The sequence below is a fragment of the Neodiprion fabricii genome, chromosome 6 (assembly GCF_021155785.1).
Source record: "Neodiprion fabricii isolate iyNeoFabr1 chromosome 6, iyNeoFabr1.1, whole genome shotgun sequence".
In the NCBI taxonomy this organism is placed as follows: domain Eukaryota; kingdom Metazoa; phylum Arthropoda; class Insecta; order Hymenoptera; family Diprionidae; genus Neodiprion; species Neodiprion fabricii.
Window position 1 is genome coordinate 20,463,696 of NC_060244.1, and position 18,490 is coordinate 20,482,185.

At 39.1% G+C, this 18,490-nt stretch overlaps 2 protein-coding genes across 3 annotated transcripts; one reads left to right on the forward strand and one right to left on the reverse strand.

The window, feature by feature from the left end:
- The first annotated feature begins 32 nt into the window (after positions 1–32).
- On the forward strand, positions 33–7,308 carry LOC124184737 (exocyst complex component 4). 2 transcript variants are annotated; one of them, XM_046574779.1, is made up of 14 exons: positions 33–161; positions 703–864; positions 957–1,126; positions 1,217–1,576; positions 1,682–1,705; positions 1,826–1,970; positions 2,107–2,430; positions 2,514–2,741; positions 2,838–2,974; positions 3,070–3,247; positions 3,339–3,559; positions 3,640–4,054; positions 4,147–4,314; positions 4,373–7,308. In XM_046574779.1, exons 1-14 carry the CDS (start codon positions 105–107, stop codon positions 4,739–4,741), a joined length of 2,958 nt encoding a protein of 985 aa, XP_046430735.1. In that variant the 5' UTR covers positions 33–104; the 3' UTR covers positions 4,742–7,308. The 2 variants fall into 2 exon arrangements, with proteins under 2 accessions (XP_046430735.1, XP_046430736.1); XM_046574780.1 differs by lacking the exon at positions 1,682–1,705 and having other exon boundaries at positions 4,373–6,006.
- Positions 7,309–14,013: 6,705 nt separating this feature from the next.
- Positions 14,014–15,870, reverse strand: LOC124184744 (glyoxylate reductase/hydroxypyruvate reductase). The gene is made up of 6 exons (XM_046574802.1): positions 15,675–15,870; positions 15,186–15,364; positions 14,918–15,107; positions 14,669–14,832; positions 14,319–14,609; positions 14,014–14,246 (listed from the first exon to the last, which is right to left on the reverse strand). The coding sequence occupies exons 1-6, from the start codon at positions 15,743–15,745 to the stop codon at positions 14,131–14,133; spliced, it is 1,011 nt and encodes a 336-aa protein (XP_046430758.1). The 5' UTR covers positions 15,746–15,870; the 3' UTR covers positions 14,014–14,130.
- Between the last annotated feature and the right edge of the window lie 2,620 nt (positions 15,871–18,490).

Sequence of the window (18,490 nt, forward strand, 5' to 3'; positions counted from 1 at the left end):
GTAGCGCTGCCCTCTAGCGTGGAAAATCAGCGATCTGCTTTCGCATTTGACACTTCTAATTCTGACGTTTGCTTTTGATTTATCATTTATCAACCAATACATAAATGACTGCCATTCCGCCCGTTAAACCCCCACGGGGGATAAAACATGCCAAAGAAACAGTGAGTAAAATACATACTCAGATATCAATTCATTACTCGAGTGTCAACGCTATCGTTGGAGACGTAAAAAATATTAGTCAACATTGAGGTTAGGCTTAGAAATTTTGATGATTAAAATTGTTACAGCCACTGCTGAATCATTTACTACATAATTAATAATTGTCAACATGTTTTCACGCTACAGAATCGTCGAACGCTGTGTTGTCATATTCTTGTGTTTCACTTTAGACCGAATTATTTTTAATTACACTCTCAAAAAGCTCATGCCATTTTCAATTTGCATACTCAAAATTCTCCTGAAATCAGAGATTAAAGTTCTCAACAACATTAACGGTCTTCCAAAGCGTAGGTAGCACTATTTTATTTCAGTTTGAGATGTTCTGGTAAATCTCATTCTCTCATGACACATCGACATGTAAACTGATAGGGATATCAGCGATGATATATAATCTCTTAACGGCAGAGCAGCCTATTCAGCACAGTGTTTTAGTTAGAGTTTTTGTTGCTGTAAGTAAATTTCAATTTTGCCAATTGCTTACAGAGCGGTCTGCTGATGTCTGTTATCCGGGCACTGTCCGCAAGCGAGACAAATGAACAGCGAGAAGTTGAGAAGGCCAAGCTCGAGAAGGAGTATAAGAGGAGTGACCAGCGTCTCGATGAACTCGTTTCTCTACACGATCAGGACCTCACGCAGGTCATGCAGGTCGGTAAATCTTGACAAATTTACAATAATATTTAGAATAAATAATACACGAGTGGTCTCACGATTCATTACACCTTTTTTTGTTTTCGTAGATATTCAGTACTTTATCGGAACGGGTCACAGCTTCACGTGAAAAGATTCATGCTGTTAAGGAGAATTTGAACGCATGTAAACAGCTGCTGCGTTGCAGAAGGGAAGAACTTATGAAATTATGGCTAGAGGGTATCGAACATAAGCATCTTCTGCAGCTGTTGGACGAAATGTAAGTGTTTTATTGTGAGCTTCGATAAATTCACAATTATCCAATACAGTCAATTGTTTAATCGCTTGAACGGTTATTTTGTATTTTCAGTGATCAGTTGCGAGATGTTCCTTCTCGCCTAGGTCATTATTTAAATAAAAAACTATACCTACACGCTACCCAGTTACTAGTATCTGCTCTTTCCCTCGGAGATGGAACTTTAGAAGGAGTAGAAGCTCTCAGAGAAGTTCGTACAGAATTGGAAGCTAAGGAGCAGCAGCTACATGTAAAATTGCTTGAAGAACTGAGTAAACATTTGTATATTGAATCAACTCGCGAAGTATTACTCAAACGACAAGGCTCTGGACGTGATTTTCAAAGGGGCAATGAGTCACGCGGATCTAGAGGAAATAAAGTTAGAAGAGCATTACTTGACGTCATGTCTACGTATTCTGCTGGTCAGGCTCCAAGGTAAAACATCCTGATTTTTATCGATTTATAACAATTTGGAAAATATCAATTCCACTTGTCTCCAGGCAAATGTTATCATAATTTAAAATAATTTTTACCATGCAGCCGTCGCACTTCGCTTGTAAACATGTGAGTCATTCAATGTATGATATAGTTTCGATGTTTTTCGTTTGATGTTTTAGTGTTTATTTTCGTGATGTAATGAAATGTGACTGGTGTAGCGGTATTTTTATGTATTATCTTTTATAGGGGAACAACGCCTGCAACTATTGACGATTTGAGTAATATTGTCGAGGATGAAAATGCTACGAATCCTGAAGAGAATTCGGAACACTTTCTGGCAATTATAATCGAGTGCCTTGCATTGCTCAATAAGATACCAGAGGCTGTTGAGGTATGAAATTTGCTAACTTGTATTAACTTCTGGTAGAACCTAATCAAAAAAAAATACAAAATTTATAAAATATCCAATAGAAAACGAAAAAAAATGATATTGTAACAAGTACTATTTAATTTTTGAAATTTTATAGGCAGTCAAGGTACAAATGCAGACCGAGCTGCTGAATATAGTAGGTCGAACTTCCAAGAAGATCAAAGAGATGGCTGACAATCAACCGACCTTCATAAAAACTATATCTGCAGAAATTTCGGAGATTAAGATTACGTCGAGTAATAATGCAACAGAAAAGCAGTCCCTTCTTCTTGACCTGCTTCAAACAGTATTTGAACAGTTCAGATTGGTTGCTGCAATGCATGCTGTAGTGCTACGCAGTTTGTCCCATGTTGTGAAGAAATATAATTTGGACGTACGATTATATGAAATGCCTGACGTGTGGAGTAAGATTCAAGCAGTTGTAAGTTTAGGTGCTACTGCTTAAGTTTTTTATACATGAAATTGAAACTGATGAATACGGTAATCTTATACTTGTGATTGCAGCTTCAGTTATTGTTAACTGAATACCTAGATATACAAAATATGGGTGATGATCCTTTTCAAACTCCCACATCGCTGAGAGAACCGGCAAGTGACATAAACACTTATTTTGCCAGAAGAAAGCCGCAGCGTCAAAAAAATGGCTCTCTTTTCAAGTTCGACTCTTCATCTCATACTATGACGCTCAACAGCTATCTCAAGGAACATAGATATAGTAATTTCGTATTATCGGTAAGGGTATATGATTAACACAACATTAGTTTATCAAATTTGATTCATTTTCGGTTGATTTTTATGCACATATTTCCGTGAATTTTTTCGTTATAGGATGCTAGTCAATCTTTCGGTGCTATAAAGGAGAAAAGACTCGTCTGTGAACCAGACCCACAGAATATCACAGTGGTATTCAGACCAATGATGAAATTCATTGAAGAAATAGAACAAGCTTTAGGATGTAAACCTGGGTATGAATGGCTACCACGGGAACTCAACCCGAATCTAACAACAAGTTTACCACAACTAGTGTGAATATGTATGAAAATATGACAACTGATTTTAGAAATCCATGCACGTTGAATACTTTCATTGCTGATTATGTGAAGGAAGTATATTTGGGACGACATCACGTGATAGTTGCTACAGCTATCGATACCGCGACTAAAAGCCAAGAGGCTTGGCGCGCCACAACATCGCCTGAATTAATGAAAGAACTTGGCCTACCTCGACCGCTTCTACAGGTAATTAGCGTCAGATATGTGATTTGTTGAAGTTTAAATTCCTGACGGTCGGCGAAGAAACTTTATGAAATGAACAATTACTCGTTCCTAGAGCACCGTAAAAGTCGAGCAATGCGTAAATGAGTTGAGATCACTCATGACTGTGCTGCCTCTTCAGGGCGAACACTTCTGCACGCTTGCTTTAAACATACTTCACAATTATCGTGAGACATGTCAAGCTGCGTACCGTGGTATAGTTCAGCCTGAAAGTGAGGATAAAAGAATATGTTCTGCAGCATGGTTGAAAGACGACGACATCAGTAGATTTATCAAGTTTGTATTCCTAATTTTTGCAGTACAAAAATTATGGGTATTGCATATTAATTCATGTGACATAATAATCAAATTTTTAGATCATTGCCAAATTGGGCGAATTTGAAATACGAAACGCATCCTCAGCGTGGAGCTTTCGGGCGAAGATCGATGCGTCGGCAAGAGACGCAAGACGAGGAAAGCCCTGAGGAAGTCAGACAGCGTAATCTCAGAGAAGCAGAGATCTTGGCAAGTAATTTGGGTGAAGGCGGTATTAATGCTCATGAGATACTATCTGACGTTGGTCAGCTGCGTGGTTTAGCGCTACTCCAAGAAAGCATGGAATGGTTCTCCCTTTCCATACAATCGTTCGTCTTCGAGCTACGCCAGGCCAAATACTCCGGCGAATCACAAGGCTTGCCGCCTATGCCCGAGGCTTTGGTGGAATCGCTGCATCAGCTGGCTGTCGAATTTGACGAGTTAGCAAACACTTGCATCTTGGTGCTGCATCTAGAGGTCAGAGTCAACTGCGAAAATTTGTTCACGTCTGGTTTATTTTGGTCACAATTAATATTTGGCTTTGTGTTAATAATAAAAAATGGTTTCAGGTACGTGTTCAATGCTTCCATTACTTGTTACCCCGAGGTGAGTACAGTCACCTGTGTGGTGGGGCCAGAGATGCTCAGGAGGCGGATCCGCGAGTTGAAGAATTGTGCAGAGTGATGCAACACATAGATGAGGCAATGCAGTCTATTCTTCATCCAAAGAAGGCCAAGGTAATAACTTATTTTCCCCAGTTGATTCCAATTAGTGATATTTTGAAAATCGTTTCAGTACATCTTTGAGGGACTTGGTCATCTGATAGCCAAGATTATAATAACGTCTGCTCAGTTTATGGAGAAAATTGACGAAATTGGCATTCAAAGGATGTGTCGAAACGTGTTCGCCCTGCAGCAGACATTAACAAATATCACAATGGCTCGAGAACTGGCGATGGATCATGCCCGGCAATATTTCGAGCTGTTCTATCAAACACCGGAAGAAATATTAAACGGTGTATTAGAAAAAGGTCCGCAGTTTTCCGAGCTTGAATATATGAATGCTTTTCAATTGATAAGCAGAAGTCAACAAGACTATGGCTCGATCAATAAACACCTTGAAAAACTGTCTGAGATATTGGGTGAGGTAGGTGTAACGGTGTAGCCGTATTTTATCAGTGTTTTTCACCCTGAATTCTCAAATACTGTATATTCACTATATAAATATGTGAAATGCTTCCCATCTCAGGGTGAAACGTTCTCGTTCTCAACCAATATCACTCGTCGTGTAAAGTTGTAAAGCTAAAATATAACTCATATTTAATTTGATATAATTTAAAATAGAAAATAGAAAATGTATCCTCCTTCTCCGCCGAATCCAGTCCTCAGTAAGTGCTTTCAAGTGGCCATGTCCTGCGTTCATCTTAATTATCATTCTGCCCTACGCGAAAAATCAAAAAAATTACATTTCTCGTCTGTTATTACTTTTATTTATTTGTTTTCTTCTATGATATTTTATTCTTACCTTGAATTCGACCAGGCAAAAGTAAGCTGTGCTTAGTGGTTTATAGGTAATTGGATTAAATATCTCTAGAAAATTCCAAGCTTTCTAGATGGAAACCTTTTCCTTCGTTTGCCAGAAACGTATTAATTCTAGAAATAACATGATAACGTGATTATTTTGTATTTGAACGCCTCGTGCTCCATTTGACAGGCTGCAACGAATAACGAAATCATGAAACCCTGTGTAAAGTAGGATGAAATATGATGTATGATTGTGTTCAATGTATTTGCGGAGGTGACGTGGTAATAAGTAATAATCAAAGTAAATGCTATGAACTAGATATAAAACTAGGTGAAAACTGATATGTTTATAGTGATATGTGTAAGCTAGGTACATATAATATACAGTTTCTGAGCAATGCCTTCTACTAATGCTCAGCTAATAGATTTACCGTGTCTATATAGCTACCTATATAGCTTATTATATAATTATACTTCTACCATTGTACTTGTATCATTGTGTTTCATAGTACTTCTGTATATTTATATGCATTGCTGATGCTCATATCATTTTGCATATCGAATTGTAAAAAGTCTGATCTTATTCATTATTCTTCGTCAGTTAGTTTTTAGATGCAGCATAATTTATTTTATAACTTGTTAATTGATCATGCTTGAGAGAAAAAAATAAAAGACAAATAAAATTTAAAAAAATTTGAGCTGTACCGGTAGAAATAATGTTTGACAAACTTTCCATGATATATAATATGTCATACGGATATTTCTTCTTTCATGACGTAATTACACTTATCGTGTTTCCAATCTTTTAAATTATTTCCAAACAATGATTGAGCCATAAGAGAGCAAGTGCAACGTTGCAATCAGTAAGAGTTCAAAATATATTACGCATGAGATTCAATGTTTAAATACGTTTTTTTAACCCGAAAATGATTACCCATGAGAATTGAGCAAGGATAAAACTCTTAGTCATTGAGAGAGTATATGTATACATTTATTCAACATGTTAATAACTATTTCTTAAATGCAGTATTTTCGTAATGTTGTACCCAATTAAAATTTATTGCTCATCGACGTGGCTTCCGCGGTTAAAAATCTCTCATTCATTATTGTAATTATTATGAAATCAATTCTTCGCTTTCGAGAGGAAAATTAATGGAGAAATTTGTAAAAATATTTGATGACAGAATATATGCACGCAATTGTTGATAAACCCGTACCGTTGTACACAAATATCGTAGACACGTATTTACTAGAAATTGTTGGACTTGTGAAGCATACGGTAATATCGAGCTGCGGATAAAATTTCTGCGCTATTCGAAGTTGAATGAATTATCATTGCAATGAAAATAATCTTGCTTAGTGTACCTGCATTATACTATTTTCCCGAACAAAATCGAATATGATGTGTTACGTAATAATCGTTTCGCTCTATAGTTATAACCCCGTGGTTACAGTTTGAATTTCGAATCTGTGACGGGTAAATAAAAGCCGATCGGGACTCCAGATTTGCAGGCCAGTTTGTTTACACTTTACTTGTACGTGAGACATTCATGGGTACGGATGTGTTTCGAGACTTCGGCTCTACTAAATTTACGTGAACTTGTGTCTTACTTATGTAACAACGGTGCAATATCCAGTACAAGTTAATTTAATGAACAATTCTCTATCGCTATTCAATCAGAGGTTTTATAATAGTTATAAATATTCGTTAATACAATATAAGTGAAGTTAGTTGTGAATAGTAACAGTTTAACTCGTAAAACCGGTGGTGGTTCTAACAGCGGAAAAATAAATATATCTGATATCACGTCTAAAAGATTAAAAAAATTCTTTTCATCTCGGTTGTTCATTCAGTCAATTACTTCATCTCGATATTATCAAGATGGAATTTCATCAAAACATGTGCGGATACGATTGGTAACGTCGCGGTAAACAATCGAGAGCCGATATATCCGCCATCTTGAGGATTATACGCTACCACAGTGGGATTTTCTCGCGCTATAAACATAAAATTGCGTATTAGCTGAATATCAGTGTTGATAAGGTTGTGTGTATCGTATAATTATGTGTCCGGTGTTTGGAAGACCATGACTGTTTCGATTTGAAGATACGGTAACTGAATTCCTGAGGACGCAATCTATAAATCCAATCAATGTCGATGCTGACGTTTTCCGTCGATGCTGACGTTTTCCATCGATGCAACGCAGGTAAGAACCTTGTAATTTATTGTACGATATGCTGCAATGTTCGTGACATGAAAATGTTGTAGAAACTAATATTTTATGGAGTATTGCAGTACATGCATGAACAAGCGTTTATACGATGTAAACGACATTCACATAGCTTGAACAAAACATTTGAATTTTTCCGTGCAATATTTCTGTTATTGTACGAGCCATCGAATTACATGTTTTATCCATTGTTCATAGATCATATATATATTACGTTATACAGCGTGAGGAAAAAGTGTGGAAACCCATGGAAATCTCACGGGGTTCGATGAAAGAAAAAAATTACCAAGGTTTATTCTTAGGTCATTTTTAACAAGGGATTTAACTTTGGTAATTTTTTTTGTCAATAAGAAGTTTCTTTTCTTCAAGCACTTGTGTATATGGAGGACTGTAATGTGTAGATGTTGTGTTTACCCTTTTGAATCCTTGCTTCCGATGAGAAGCCACGTAAGACAAGCAAAGCCGTCTAATGAATGATATGCGGATGTGCAAATCATTTTTTTACGAGAAGAATATTGTTGAAAAAATGTAAATTCGAAAAATTAACGACGGAGCCAGGAATCGAACCTGGCGTCTGGAGATGCTTGACCGGAGCCTTACTCCACTAGACCACCTAGCCACCCTGACTCTGTTGTCGTTAATTTTTCTCATCACCAGTGAGTTCGAATTTGTTTTTCTGTGCCCGGTTTATGTGTGAGTAAGAAGTTTCTTCTCTTCAAGCACTTGTGTATATGGAGGACTATAATGTGTAGTTTTGTGTGTAATTTTTTTTTTCACCGAACACTGCCAGAATTTAGGGGTTTTCATACTTTCTCCTCGTACTGAGAAAAATTCCATTTCTTACAGTAACTAGAAAAATTCCGTGAAACAGGTATCGCTGCAAGAACTGTTTGTATATTGTTGGAATTACGAAAAACGAGGTACACGTAACCATTTTGCGCTATCGTTGATCCTGTTTTGGTAATTGCAACTCAAAATCAGTTTGTTCGGTTTGCTGTACTTTTATAGTTAAATGAGGCTTTAACATCAATTTCTTGTTGCACAAGCATTAAATTTTCGCAACAGTTACAAGAAAATATAGTAACAGTGATCGTAATGAGAAAGAATAGTAACGGATACTAGACTTTCTAGTAAGAGCTACAAAACTAATTTTCATTTTTTACCTATAACTGTATTTTTCGATTGTGGAATAAAATGAAAATATTTAAGGACTGAGCAGTAACCGAAACTAAAAATTTCTCTCAGTATACCTCGTAGATTAAATCTATTACGTTATTTCCCGTTATCAAATACCATAACTTATACTACATAATAGATCTTTCTAAATGCGTTACACAAGATTCAGCTTGCTCGATTATAGTAAAGCTAACTGTTGAGGTAAACGGTGGAAACGATGGTGCAACCAATTCGCATTAGAATCTAACAGAGGTATAATAATGCTTATTTGTTTAGTGCCACCATCGGGAGAGTGCCAATATTTGGCAAACTAGCCACGGTGCGGTTCTCGCGTGCTCTGCAACTGCTTTTGATCCCTAAGTAAACATCGGTGAAGCAGGAACCGATTGAGAGATGTTTCTCACCATTTTTCTTTTTCATTTCGCGATAAAATGAAAGTAAAAGTAACGTGGTTTTGATATAAACTGAATCGCGCACCGATTTTCTTCTATCCCGCCTTCTGCACAAGCTATTTTTGGATACGATTGTCAGGCTTACTTCTCCAGAGGAGACGTTTGATCCGGCTTCTAAGTGTATTAAAGGATTTGTCTATTCAGAGATCACGGGTTCCGTAAAAGGAAATACATGGAATTACCACGATCAAGAATAACTCTCAATACATATCGATCCTTTTCCTTAAATTGTGGAGATTACTTATTTATTATAGTATGTATGCATAAGTTCTGAGGGATTAATGTGTCTGCACCTATATTTGTATACAGGTATTGTCGCTTCAGAGATATTGTGGGCGAGAGATTTTTAGTCGACATAAAGATGCGGCAGGTGTAAATAGATATTGATACGATTACTGCTCTGACTTGTTTCAAGTACTGTCGATAGCATGGTTATAAAATTACTATCATTTCCTTGTTCCTTTACCAATGCCTAAGTCTTATGGGAATCGGAACAGACTCTGTCGTAATTGATTTATAAATACAGACAAGAGAGGATACAATTATTGGTACAATCGAGGATGTGACCGTACAGATTTGCGGGCGATCGGGGAATTCAAGATACAATAAAAATGTTGTTGTATCAGCGGGAAATTGATTTTTTCAAAGTTTCCAAAAGGTTCAACATCTGGTCCAAGTTAATTTTATGCGGATCAGAAATCTACCTATTAACGAATGGAAATCGGGTAGATATAATACTACGTTTTAAAAAAGTAGCACGATGCCGTGACACTTTGGCGATTCTTCCGATTGTAATGAACCCTGACACCACATTCATAACTAATTAAACTTCAACGCCACCCTCGCCACCTACGATTCATTTTATAAACGTCCGTTACAGTTTATTTTACGTTTGTCAAAGTCAATCCACGTTTCTGTATTTGAATTTCGTTCTTTTATGTTCCGTGCAGCTCCTAGTTTGAGAAATAACACGTAATTTTACACAACCTCGGTTATTTTATCGCAGTGATTATATCCGCCTTCTCAATATGAGGATTAAAACAACATATTTTTTTTTCCGCCCAATACGTATTTTCGATACTTTTTGTTAGCATTCAATCATTTCACCTGGAGCAAATAAGCTGTTTAAGGAAAAAATTACCCCGCAGATTTATCAGTGAGACGGGAAAGCGATTTGAATATGAATATTTGACAGACGCGGGCGAAAAAGCCACGGCGCATTCAGGGGGATGCGGGGGCTTCGACGACGATCCCGAGATATATAAAGCGGGAATTCTCCGGTTGCGGTCAGATGAATTACGACATCTGAGGAAGAGTTTCAAACGATATTTCAATACCCTGATATTTTGAATCAGTACGTGAGTACATTCTTTACTGTCGTGACAATATGTGTATATATATATTTGGGTGTGCCGAAAACAAAGATTATTTTTTTTTTCAAACGCACATCAAAATTTCGAACGAGTATCTCAAATACTATATCTCATCCAAGTATGACCCCATAATATTGATGATTAGAAGTGCTTATTTGGTTTTTTTCGTTTTCCATTTAAATAACACGTAAAGAAAGACGGAAAAATTTTGAGTTTATTTTACTCGTAAATGGCTAGACGTATAAAACTATCTGAATACAGATTTTTGTCGAAAATTTCACGCTCCATAAAAAAATATAGAGACAAAATTTTCCTAACTCTAATCGATTGCGAGATATTCGCATATGACTCAATGTTAGTCTAGTGTTAGAAAAATTTTATCTTAGTATTTTTTATAGAGCGTGTAATTTACGATAAGAATCTGTATTTAGATAGTTTATAAGTCAAACCGTTTGGAAGAAATTTTTTTTTTTAATTTTTCCGATTTTCTTTGTTTTATTTAAATGGAAAAAATAAAATGAACAACTATCAATATTACGAGCTCATATTTGGATGAGATATACTATTTGAGATGCTCTACCGAAATTTTGATGCGCGTTTGAAAAAAATAGTTTGTTTTTTTTTTGGCATATCCTAATATATATGTTTTATTTGGGGGTCAAAAAATTTTTTATTGGGACGTGGCCCAGATCTGTTCCAAATCATTAAAAAAACATCCGTGTACAGTTTCAAGCCTATCTGTCAACTGGAACACGTGCCGCTAAGCTCTGTAAGTGATGAATGTAAAATATGTGTAGTATTTATAACCTGTTATTTAGTTTTGTATGACTGGTATAAATTGAGGGACCGAGTTGAAACTTGGTAGAGTTGTTGCTAATAATATTAGGGACAAACCCTGAAAATTTGGAAACTTTATAATTATTGTTCCCTTATATACAAGCTTAATAAAAGTGATCCTATTAAGCTTATATATTTATGAAAGAAATATATTATAAAATGACGATGAAATTTTGAAATTTTCACGGTTTGTTTCTATTATTACAAGCAACAACTCTGACAAGTTTCGAATCGGTCTCTTAATTTATGCCAATGTCATGGAAAACGAAATAACTTGTTATAAAAACTACATGTATTTTATATTTACAACTTTTAGACCACCCTAATGTATATTATATAAAACTTGCAAGAGATGCAAGTGTGGTGAAGCTGTTGAGATTATAATTAGGAAACTGCTTTAATCACGGGAGCGAATTAATACTTTTGAAGAATTTAATTGCATTAAAGTCACAGGATTAAATCCATAAACAATAGTTATTATACATGAGTTAGATTATCGGATAGCAGCTGCAAAACTCATTTCATCTTATACTCAGAACTGTGTTTTCCGGTAACTGACATGAAAATATAGTTAAGGGCTAATTAGAGGAGCCACAATTAGAAAATTTACTCGGTGTCATCCTGTCTACTGGATGATTATAATAGTTTAATGTCACTAAAATACTATTCGATATTTTGCAAATGGTTACCAACGAGCATCTTAATTATGCACGGACTATGCAAGTTGATACCTGCACCAAGATTTTCATCGAAAATATCATGTCTAAATGAATCAGTGCACTATGTGACGACTTTTGCCAAACGGTCTTTACGTAATCAGAAATCAGGCGCTTGAGGAAAAGCTCAATTAAAATCGCAGTTCAATTCCAACACCTCCTTCTCTGTCGAAATTCGTTGTGTGCATAATCATATCCTCCAGTTGTAAGATACGGTGTCAAAAACATCACTTTACGAATTTCTAATCCCTTCGAACTCATTTTGTGCAGCACGAATGAAATGCTGAGACAAGACATAATGAGAGGAGTATCGTTATGGTACATGTTTATCTTGGTTTTCGTCTATTCTACGAGGGTTGGTAGTGGCCAGGTACGTCTGAGTCAGCGTAGGGTAGAGAGATAGAAAATTGGTAGGCTCAAATTTGAAAAAAAGGACTTTCAGGTGACATTTTCGCGGGACTGGAACCCCGGAAAACGATCTCCATCGGACGAAGGAAGCTGTTTAACAAACGCGAAAGCTTTAGCTGCAGCCTGCCACGCACTTATGGTACGTTGGACCGGAATAAATTCTTTGAAGTGTGAGTGTTGGAAAATAATCGACTATAGGGTGACTCCCTTCTTCTGCAGAGTGAACTCAAGAAGCTTTCTGCATGTCAGACTCGCACCGTCGTGCAGTTGTTGCAGTCTCGGGATGACGGGGTTCATTCGGATCAAACTGTTCTCTTTGGACGTCGATAAGGCATGGGTTTTTGAAAGGAAATAGAAAAACGTTATTGGGTTGTTTATTGTTTCCCCGCTTTTTTAACGAAGACGACTGCACTCAGGTATATGGTAAGGACCCTGCGAAGCACAACATTTTCACAATTTCATTGAGGCATTCTCTTGATTATGATGAAAAACAAATAAAATTATAATAACTCAGTTTGATCAGGAATATAGTGGATGTAGACGACACGTTTGATTTTGTGTAAGAAACACTGCAGCTCCTTATTTAAATATTGAATTGTTTGTCATCAACCGTTGAAAGTGAGAGAAGACTTTGTATTTTACTTACCAAGAATAAACAATTTATACGTCCACCAAATCATTTGTTATGTTCGAAAAATTATAATCATTTCTTAAATTGATTACATAAAATAACTTTCAAGCTGTTTTCAGGTTTTGTGTCCGAATTATTTGAACATCAATATAATCCACCATCCGTTTATACAGATCAATTATTATCAAGCACTGAGAAGTTATTCATAGAAAAACGTATCGATGATAGATTATTTTTACAGTGTAATAAATTTTTCTCTTAGTATGTAATTAGCGATTGAACAATATTCGCGGTACTGTATCTTTGATCCAATAAAAATATGAGTAGTGTTTAGTCGGAACGTATATATCTATGCAGTTTTATATCCTCTAATGTATACATAGATATACATCTTGGGCCCTTAATAGATGAATAACGCTAGATCAATTTCGCCAATGCAATTATTTCTGTATTTGGCTTGAAAATACATTTCAATCGTTGTTTGGCTTGAAAATACATTTCAATCGTTGTCGACATTTTGTAATATCCCATTTCATTTTACAGGGGGCTCATTTTACTCGCCTCTCCCCTACGTCCAGATAAATGTGTATCTACAACCATGCGGATTTATGTTATAACGGTTTGCCGACTTCGAATATACACCGCGGATAAAATGTGTAGAGAAACGTGTAATAACCATGTGTGAAAGTAAAGTTGTGGGTCGATTTGTCGCAGCCCACTTTATCCGGCGCTGAGGGCGAGGGGCTAACGGCTTTGGGAATTTAGATTTAGCGGGATCTAGGGGGGCTGCTAATAAATCTTAGCCTACACTCCAGAGGCGTCGCGGCGACAAACCGCAGAAGTAAGGTACTGTACGTACGTCTTTGTCGAGAGGGACCGAATGCTAATGGAGACATAAAACAACCGAAGACAGACTGGGGGTGCAGCTTGGTGGAGCGGCAATCTGCTTAACACTTTTCACGAAAACACCAATTCCTCTAATGGCCGATTGTACGGGTGCCCCATATTGAGAACCAAGGGACTTTTATCCAGCTAATTCAAATTTACAGTGTGGGTATCAACTGAGGTTCGAATGAATCCGCTCCAGTAAAAACGCGATAAATTTATTTATTCTGAGATTGCTGTTTATGAGATGAAGAAAAACGGTTTCATTGACCAACATCTCTGATTCGCGATAATTTACATGCGGAACCTAAGTAGCTCTTTTCATAGAGGATACGGCATCGGTTCACCCGAAAGTGCGAGCAGCAAACTTTGCGCTGCTAATACAGATATATCTGCCCTTGCTTTAACAGTGCAGCTACCCATATGCGGAGTGATGACTGTAAAAAGAAAGGTGGTTGAAAATCGAAACAACCCTCAGATGGTTGCGGCCTGTATGTGATTAATTTTACCAGCATTTGGAAGTTGAAGAAGTTCGCTACTAGCCGGAAGTGGTTCAGGGTCAGTAACATCCAAGCCAGCTGCAAATATGGTCCCATGGCGTAGAGCCTGTATCAGTGCTGAATGATCAACGACTGATCCACGAGCGACGTTCACCAGAACAACCGTCCTCTTCATTCTCGCAAACGCTTCAGCGTCGAATAATTGGCGAGTCTCGTTGGTCAGTGCACAAGTCACAAACACGAAATCGCTCTGACGCAGTAGGTCATCCAGAAGCACAAATTTGGCCCCGAATTCATCGTCTGTTTGAACAAGTTAAATTTTTTTGAGATGTGTAGCAAATGGTATGATTTATGATTACCAGCTGGTTTGCGAGATCGTCCAGTGTAGAGGAAGCGTTCGACCTCGAAGTTAGACAGCCGCTTCAAAATTCCTCGACCTATACCACCCAGTCCTACGATACCAACGGTCGCACCTTTAAGTCCGTGCCCCAACAGCCACTGCGGTCTGCTTTCCCACTGGCCTCTGATGAGACAAGTTGAAAGTGGAAGGTGGGTTTTTATCGAGCTGGTCGAAGGGGTTCAAAGTTCAGGTGCACGTTGATACCGACCGTTCGATCATGAGGCGCCCCTCGTGGGCTCGCCGACTAGCACTGAGGGCCAGCATCACTCCGACTTCCGCGACGGCCGCGTCAAGAGCAAAGGGAGACCGCCCAACTTGAATTCCGCGACGTCTGATCTCATCTACATCCATGTGATCAAACCCCGAAGACATGGTGACGATCGCTTTGAGACTCGGACCTGTCAGATCGTGAACGGGATTTTTGACTTTTCAACAATATGCTGGAACATCATTACTACAATGATCGTGATTCGTACCAGCTAAATCGAGCATTTCCGCGTCGCAACGGACTTTGTTGGACCAAACAATCCCATCGATCGGACAGGAGTTCTTGAGGTGTCCTAGAAGATCTTCTCTGCTCTGCACGGGCCCCGGATAACCGGCCGAAATTTCCTCCTGCGTGAGCTCTGGCACGGGACATAGCAAGACCTCGCATCTACAGTGCACCGGTCATCAATCGACATGGTGGAAATTTCACTACTGGATGTTTCACCACTGGTAAAGGACCGATCGCAACGAACAAAGATGTCTGTATTACCGCACGCCGGTCGGCACTCGGTGGACCCGAGCTTAATGCTGGCTTAAAAGCTACCGGCACCGCGAGGAGGCGTACAATCGATCATTCGACACGGGAGTAAGAGTGCTTTTCCAACGCGGAGGAAAGACGTTCTTTGTTCTCTGTGATCGACTCGTGAAAGCTCCTCGAGATCTTTTTATTCAGCAAACTAAAATCTTCACTAACTCACGTTTTTTTCAGCAGCTCGATCCCTGGCTGCATCATATCCGTACTTGTCACCAGAACACGTGGCCGAATCATCTTCGCTTGTAGTATGACATGTGCCACATACTTTTGTCTCGTGACCTACCGAGGTCGCTGCAGAGCAATACAACGTTCACGCCTACGAATCGCGAGGAAATTTACACCTGTGACGAATTGCCAGACAAATCGCATCGTGCGAACTTGCCCCAATCTTCTTCGTGACATTCACAACGATCTGACAGAAGGCCTGTTCAACGCACATATTCAATCACCGATAAAAGATAAGGTGAAGATATGATCTGAATTCATTTTGTTTGAGGAATTATCGATTGCCAGTCTTCAGTGGGTCAAAATATCACCAGCGAGCCGATAACTGATAACTACGTCAAGTTTACCCACCAAGAACATCTGGTTTGACAATATTTTGGATACTTGAACAACGGATGCTTGATTATTTCGCCGTGACTGCGAGCTAGACAAACCGAGTGATTGTGCTTTCGATAAAAAAGGAGGTGGAGATAATTAGAAGAAGAAAAACGGGTGAGGGCAATGGAGTGAGATTGCCCGCATAGAGCTGGGTTGAAGTTGGATGTTTTAAGTGTGATAAAAGCTTGGGATAAGTTACGTAAAACCGTTTTTCGCTAAACTCAAACAACATCGTCGAGATAAACACACGTCTAAATATATATAAGTTTCATAATACGCTATTTTAAATTATATAATCGTACAAGGATTCTCTTCCCTCTTCATCACGCCCACGGAATGATTTGATTCTCCTGAACGATCACAGTGATTGAAGAATGATGATCCGCCAAATCTATCGACATTGTTTGCTGGAATGGAACAACCGAAAATCTGCGAGAGTTTTCACTACTCAGTTGGCCCGATGAAAAACGCGTTCAAAAATGAATAGCCATTCGTATTACACGAATATAAATGTGAAGAAGGTCGGGGAAAGGGGGTGGGCAGAGTTTCGGGCTTGGGAATAAAACGATTCGACCGTTGGGCGCACCTGGTCTCTCAGCTTGGGCTCCTTCGGCAGATTGGGAATCACACCGGGAGTCGCCTTATTATTCAAGATCCTCGCAGTTTTTCATGTCCCAGAGGGCGTCTGATGCTCGGATATTCATGGTTCCTTCCACTTCCGTTCCCATTCCTCTGTCGTGAAATTCATATTTGATCCAAGACGCAGCGGTGGCAGGATCGGTTCTTCGCGATTTTCCCCCTCCGAAAAATCAATTAGAGGTATAGATAGAAAGCGTTTTCAAAAATCCTACTTTGAAGTTGTCGATGGTTGGCATAAAACCGATCGAAATTTAACCCAGCCACAATTCGCTTGAAGTTTCATCTTTTCAACCACGCATAGACGCCGCCAACTAGTCTCAAGTTTTTGCTACCGAGCTACATCGCAACGCCTCGAGTGACTAGCTGGATTAGAATCCAAGTTACACGTATACTGTATGCTGGAGAATATGATTGCTTAGAAATAGATATTCCTAGACACATACTGTCGGAGATAGAAGTGTGCATGTAGTTTAAGTTTTGATGAGATGCGCCAAAGCCAAAGCCAAGGCCTGCTAACCGACAAAACCTCGATCTGAGGATTAGTTCGGAGACGCGGGTTTAATCTGATAGGATTGCTAGGATGGCTAAACAGGATAGTTGCGGTGGCTTCACTATAGTAATTGCTGTCAGAGTCGTGTTCCTCAACGGGCAAAAACTGTATTATACATCGGTGCAGGGTATATAGCGGCTACGCCCCTGCATGGCGTAATCGCATCGGACGTTTTTCCTCCGAGGAGTTACATTCATCTCTCATCTAAGAAGTGCGGAAACCAGCGAGTGGTAGAACTACTATTAAAATATATTGCATCAAATGATCACGATACCGTGGCAATCACTCTCCGGCTCCGAATACCTGTAATTGGAATTCACCGGATTGTCGGCTCGGGATCGAATGGGTTGTCACCGCAATAGACTCGCATAAAGTGGAGGGGATCAGCGTGCCCAAGCCTGGATCCGGAAACCATCCCCGTACAGTTATCTGGACCAGGAGATACGCGTCACTCGAGCAGTAACTCTCAAAGCAGTGAATCGGGTGTGTCTGGCTCGTCACTTTCCTCGAACACGCAGGATATTCGTTTGATTTTACCCAGTTTTTCACTCCGACGAAAACAAAGATTAATCAAAGTTCATACCTATAATTCCTTTTATGACAAGGCCGGGTGATGTAATGTCGAATGAACCGAAAAGACACGAGTCTGCACATCATTTACAATTGCACCGTGATTTTCTCGACTCGATGACTCGAAGGTCGGAGTGAAGCGTCGAACAAATCGAGAGTCACTGACTTCGGGGTTTGCCAAGTTGTTGGTCAGCGTCGATTGGAAGCAGGTTACAATTGGAAGCAAACGTCGAGAGATCGAGCCGGGCGACACGCGAGCCTGCATCAGGGTGACCTGGCGCGGCTCACCGCAGTGCTATAAACCTATCGTCGCTCGATAGCCTAAAGCTCGTGCAAATGCAGCCCTGCGATACAAGCCCCGCATCGAGTTGGTCGAGTCGGTTGAGGCGGACCGGGGTGGAGTGGGCGATTCCACCTGTTGTTAATTACCCTCCATTGATTCCGCTTTTGCACGGGGTTCAATGTTTTTCACCCTATGATGCTCGAACTCCGAAACCCGGTGATGCAAACCGTGATGACGTACGTACGTCGGTAGCTACGTAATGCGTTCGTGGATTGTATTGAACTTTGCAAGTGTACAGTTTGAAACATGGATTGTAAGATGATTTTGTTACTAT

Coding starts and splice junctions, on each gene's coding strand:
- LOC124184744 (XM_046574802.1), bottom strand. CDS start 15,745: ATGATTCGGCCACGTGTTCTGGTGACAAGTACGGATATGATGCAGCCA. Junction 15,365..15,674: donor ATCGAGCTGCTGAAAAAAAC/GTGAGTTAGTGA, acceptor GGTGCACTGTAG/ATGCGAGGTCTTGCTATGTC. Junction 15,108..15,185: donor GGAAATGCTCGATTTAGCTG/GTACGAATCACG, acceptor ACGATCTGACAG/GTCCGAGTCTCAAAGCGATC.
- LOC124184737 (XM_046574779.1), top strand. CDS start 105: ATGACTGCCATTCCGCCCGTTAAACCCCCACGGGGGATAAAACATGCC. Junction 2,742..2,837: donor ATAGTAATTTCGTATTATCG/GTAAGGGTATAT, acceptor TTTTCGTTATAG/GATGCTAGTCAATCTTTCGG. Junction 3,248..3,338: donor TACCTCGACCGCTTCTACAG/GTAATTAGCGTC, acceptor ACTCGTTCCTAG/AGCACCGTAAAAGTCGAGCA.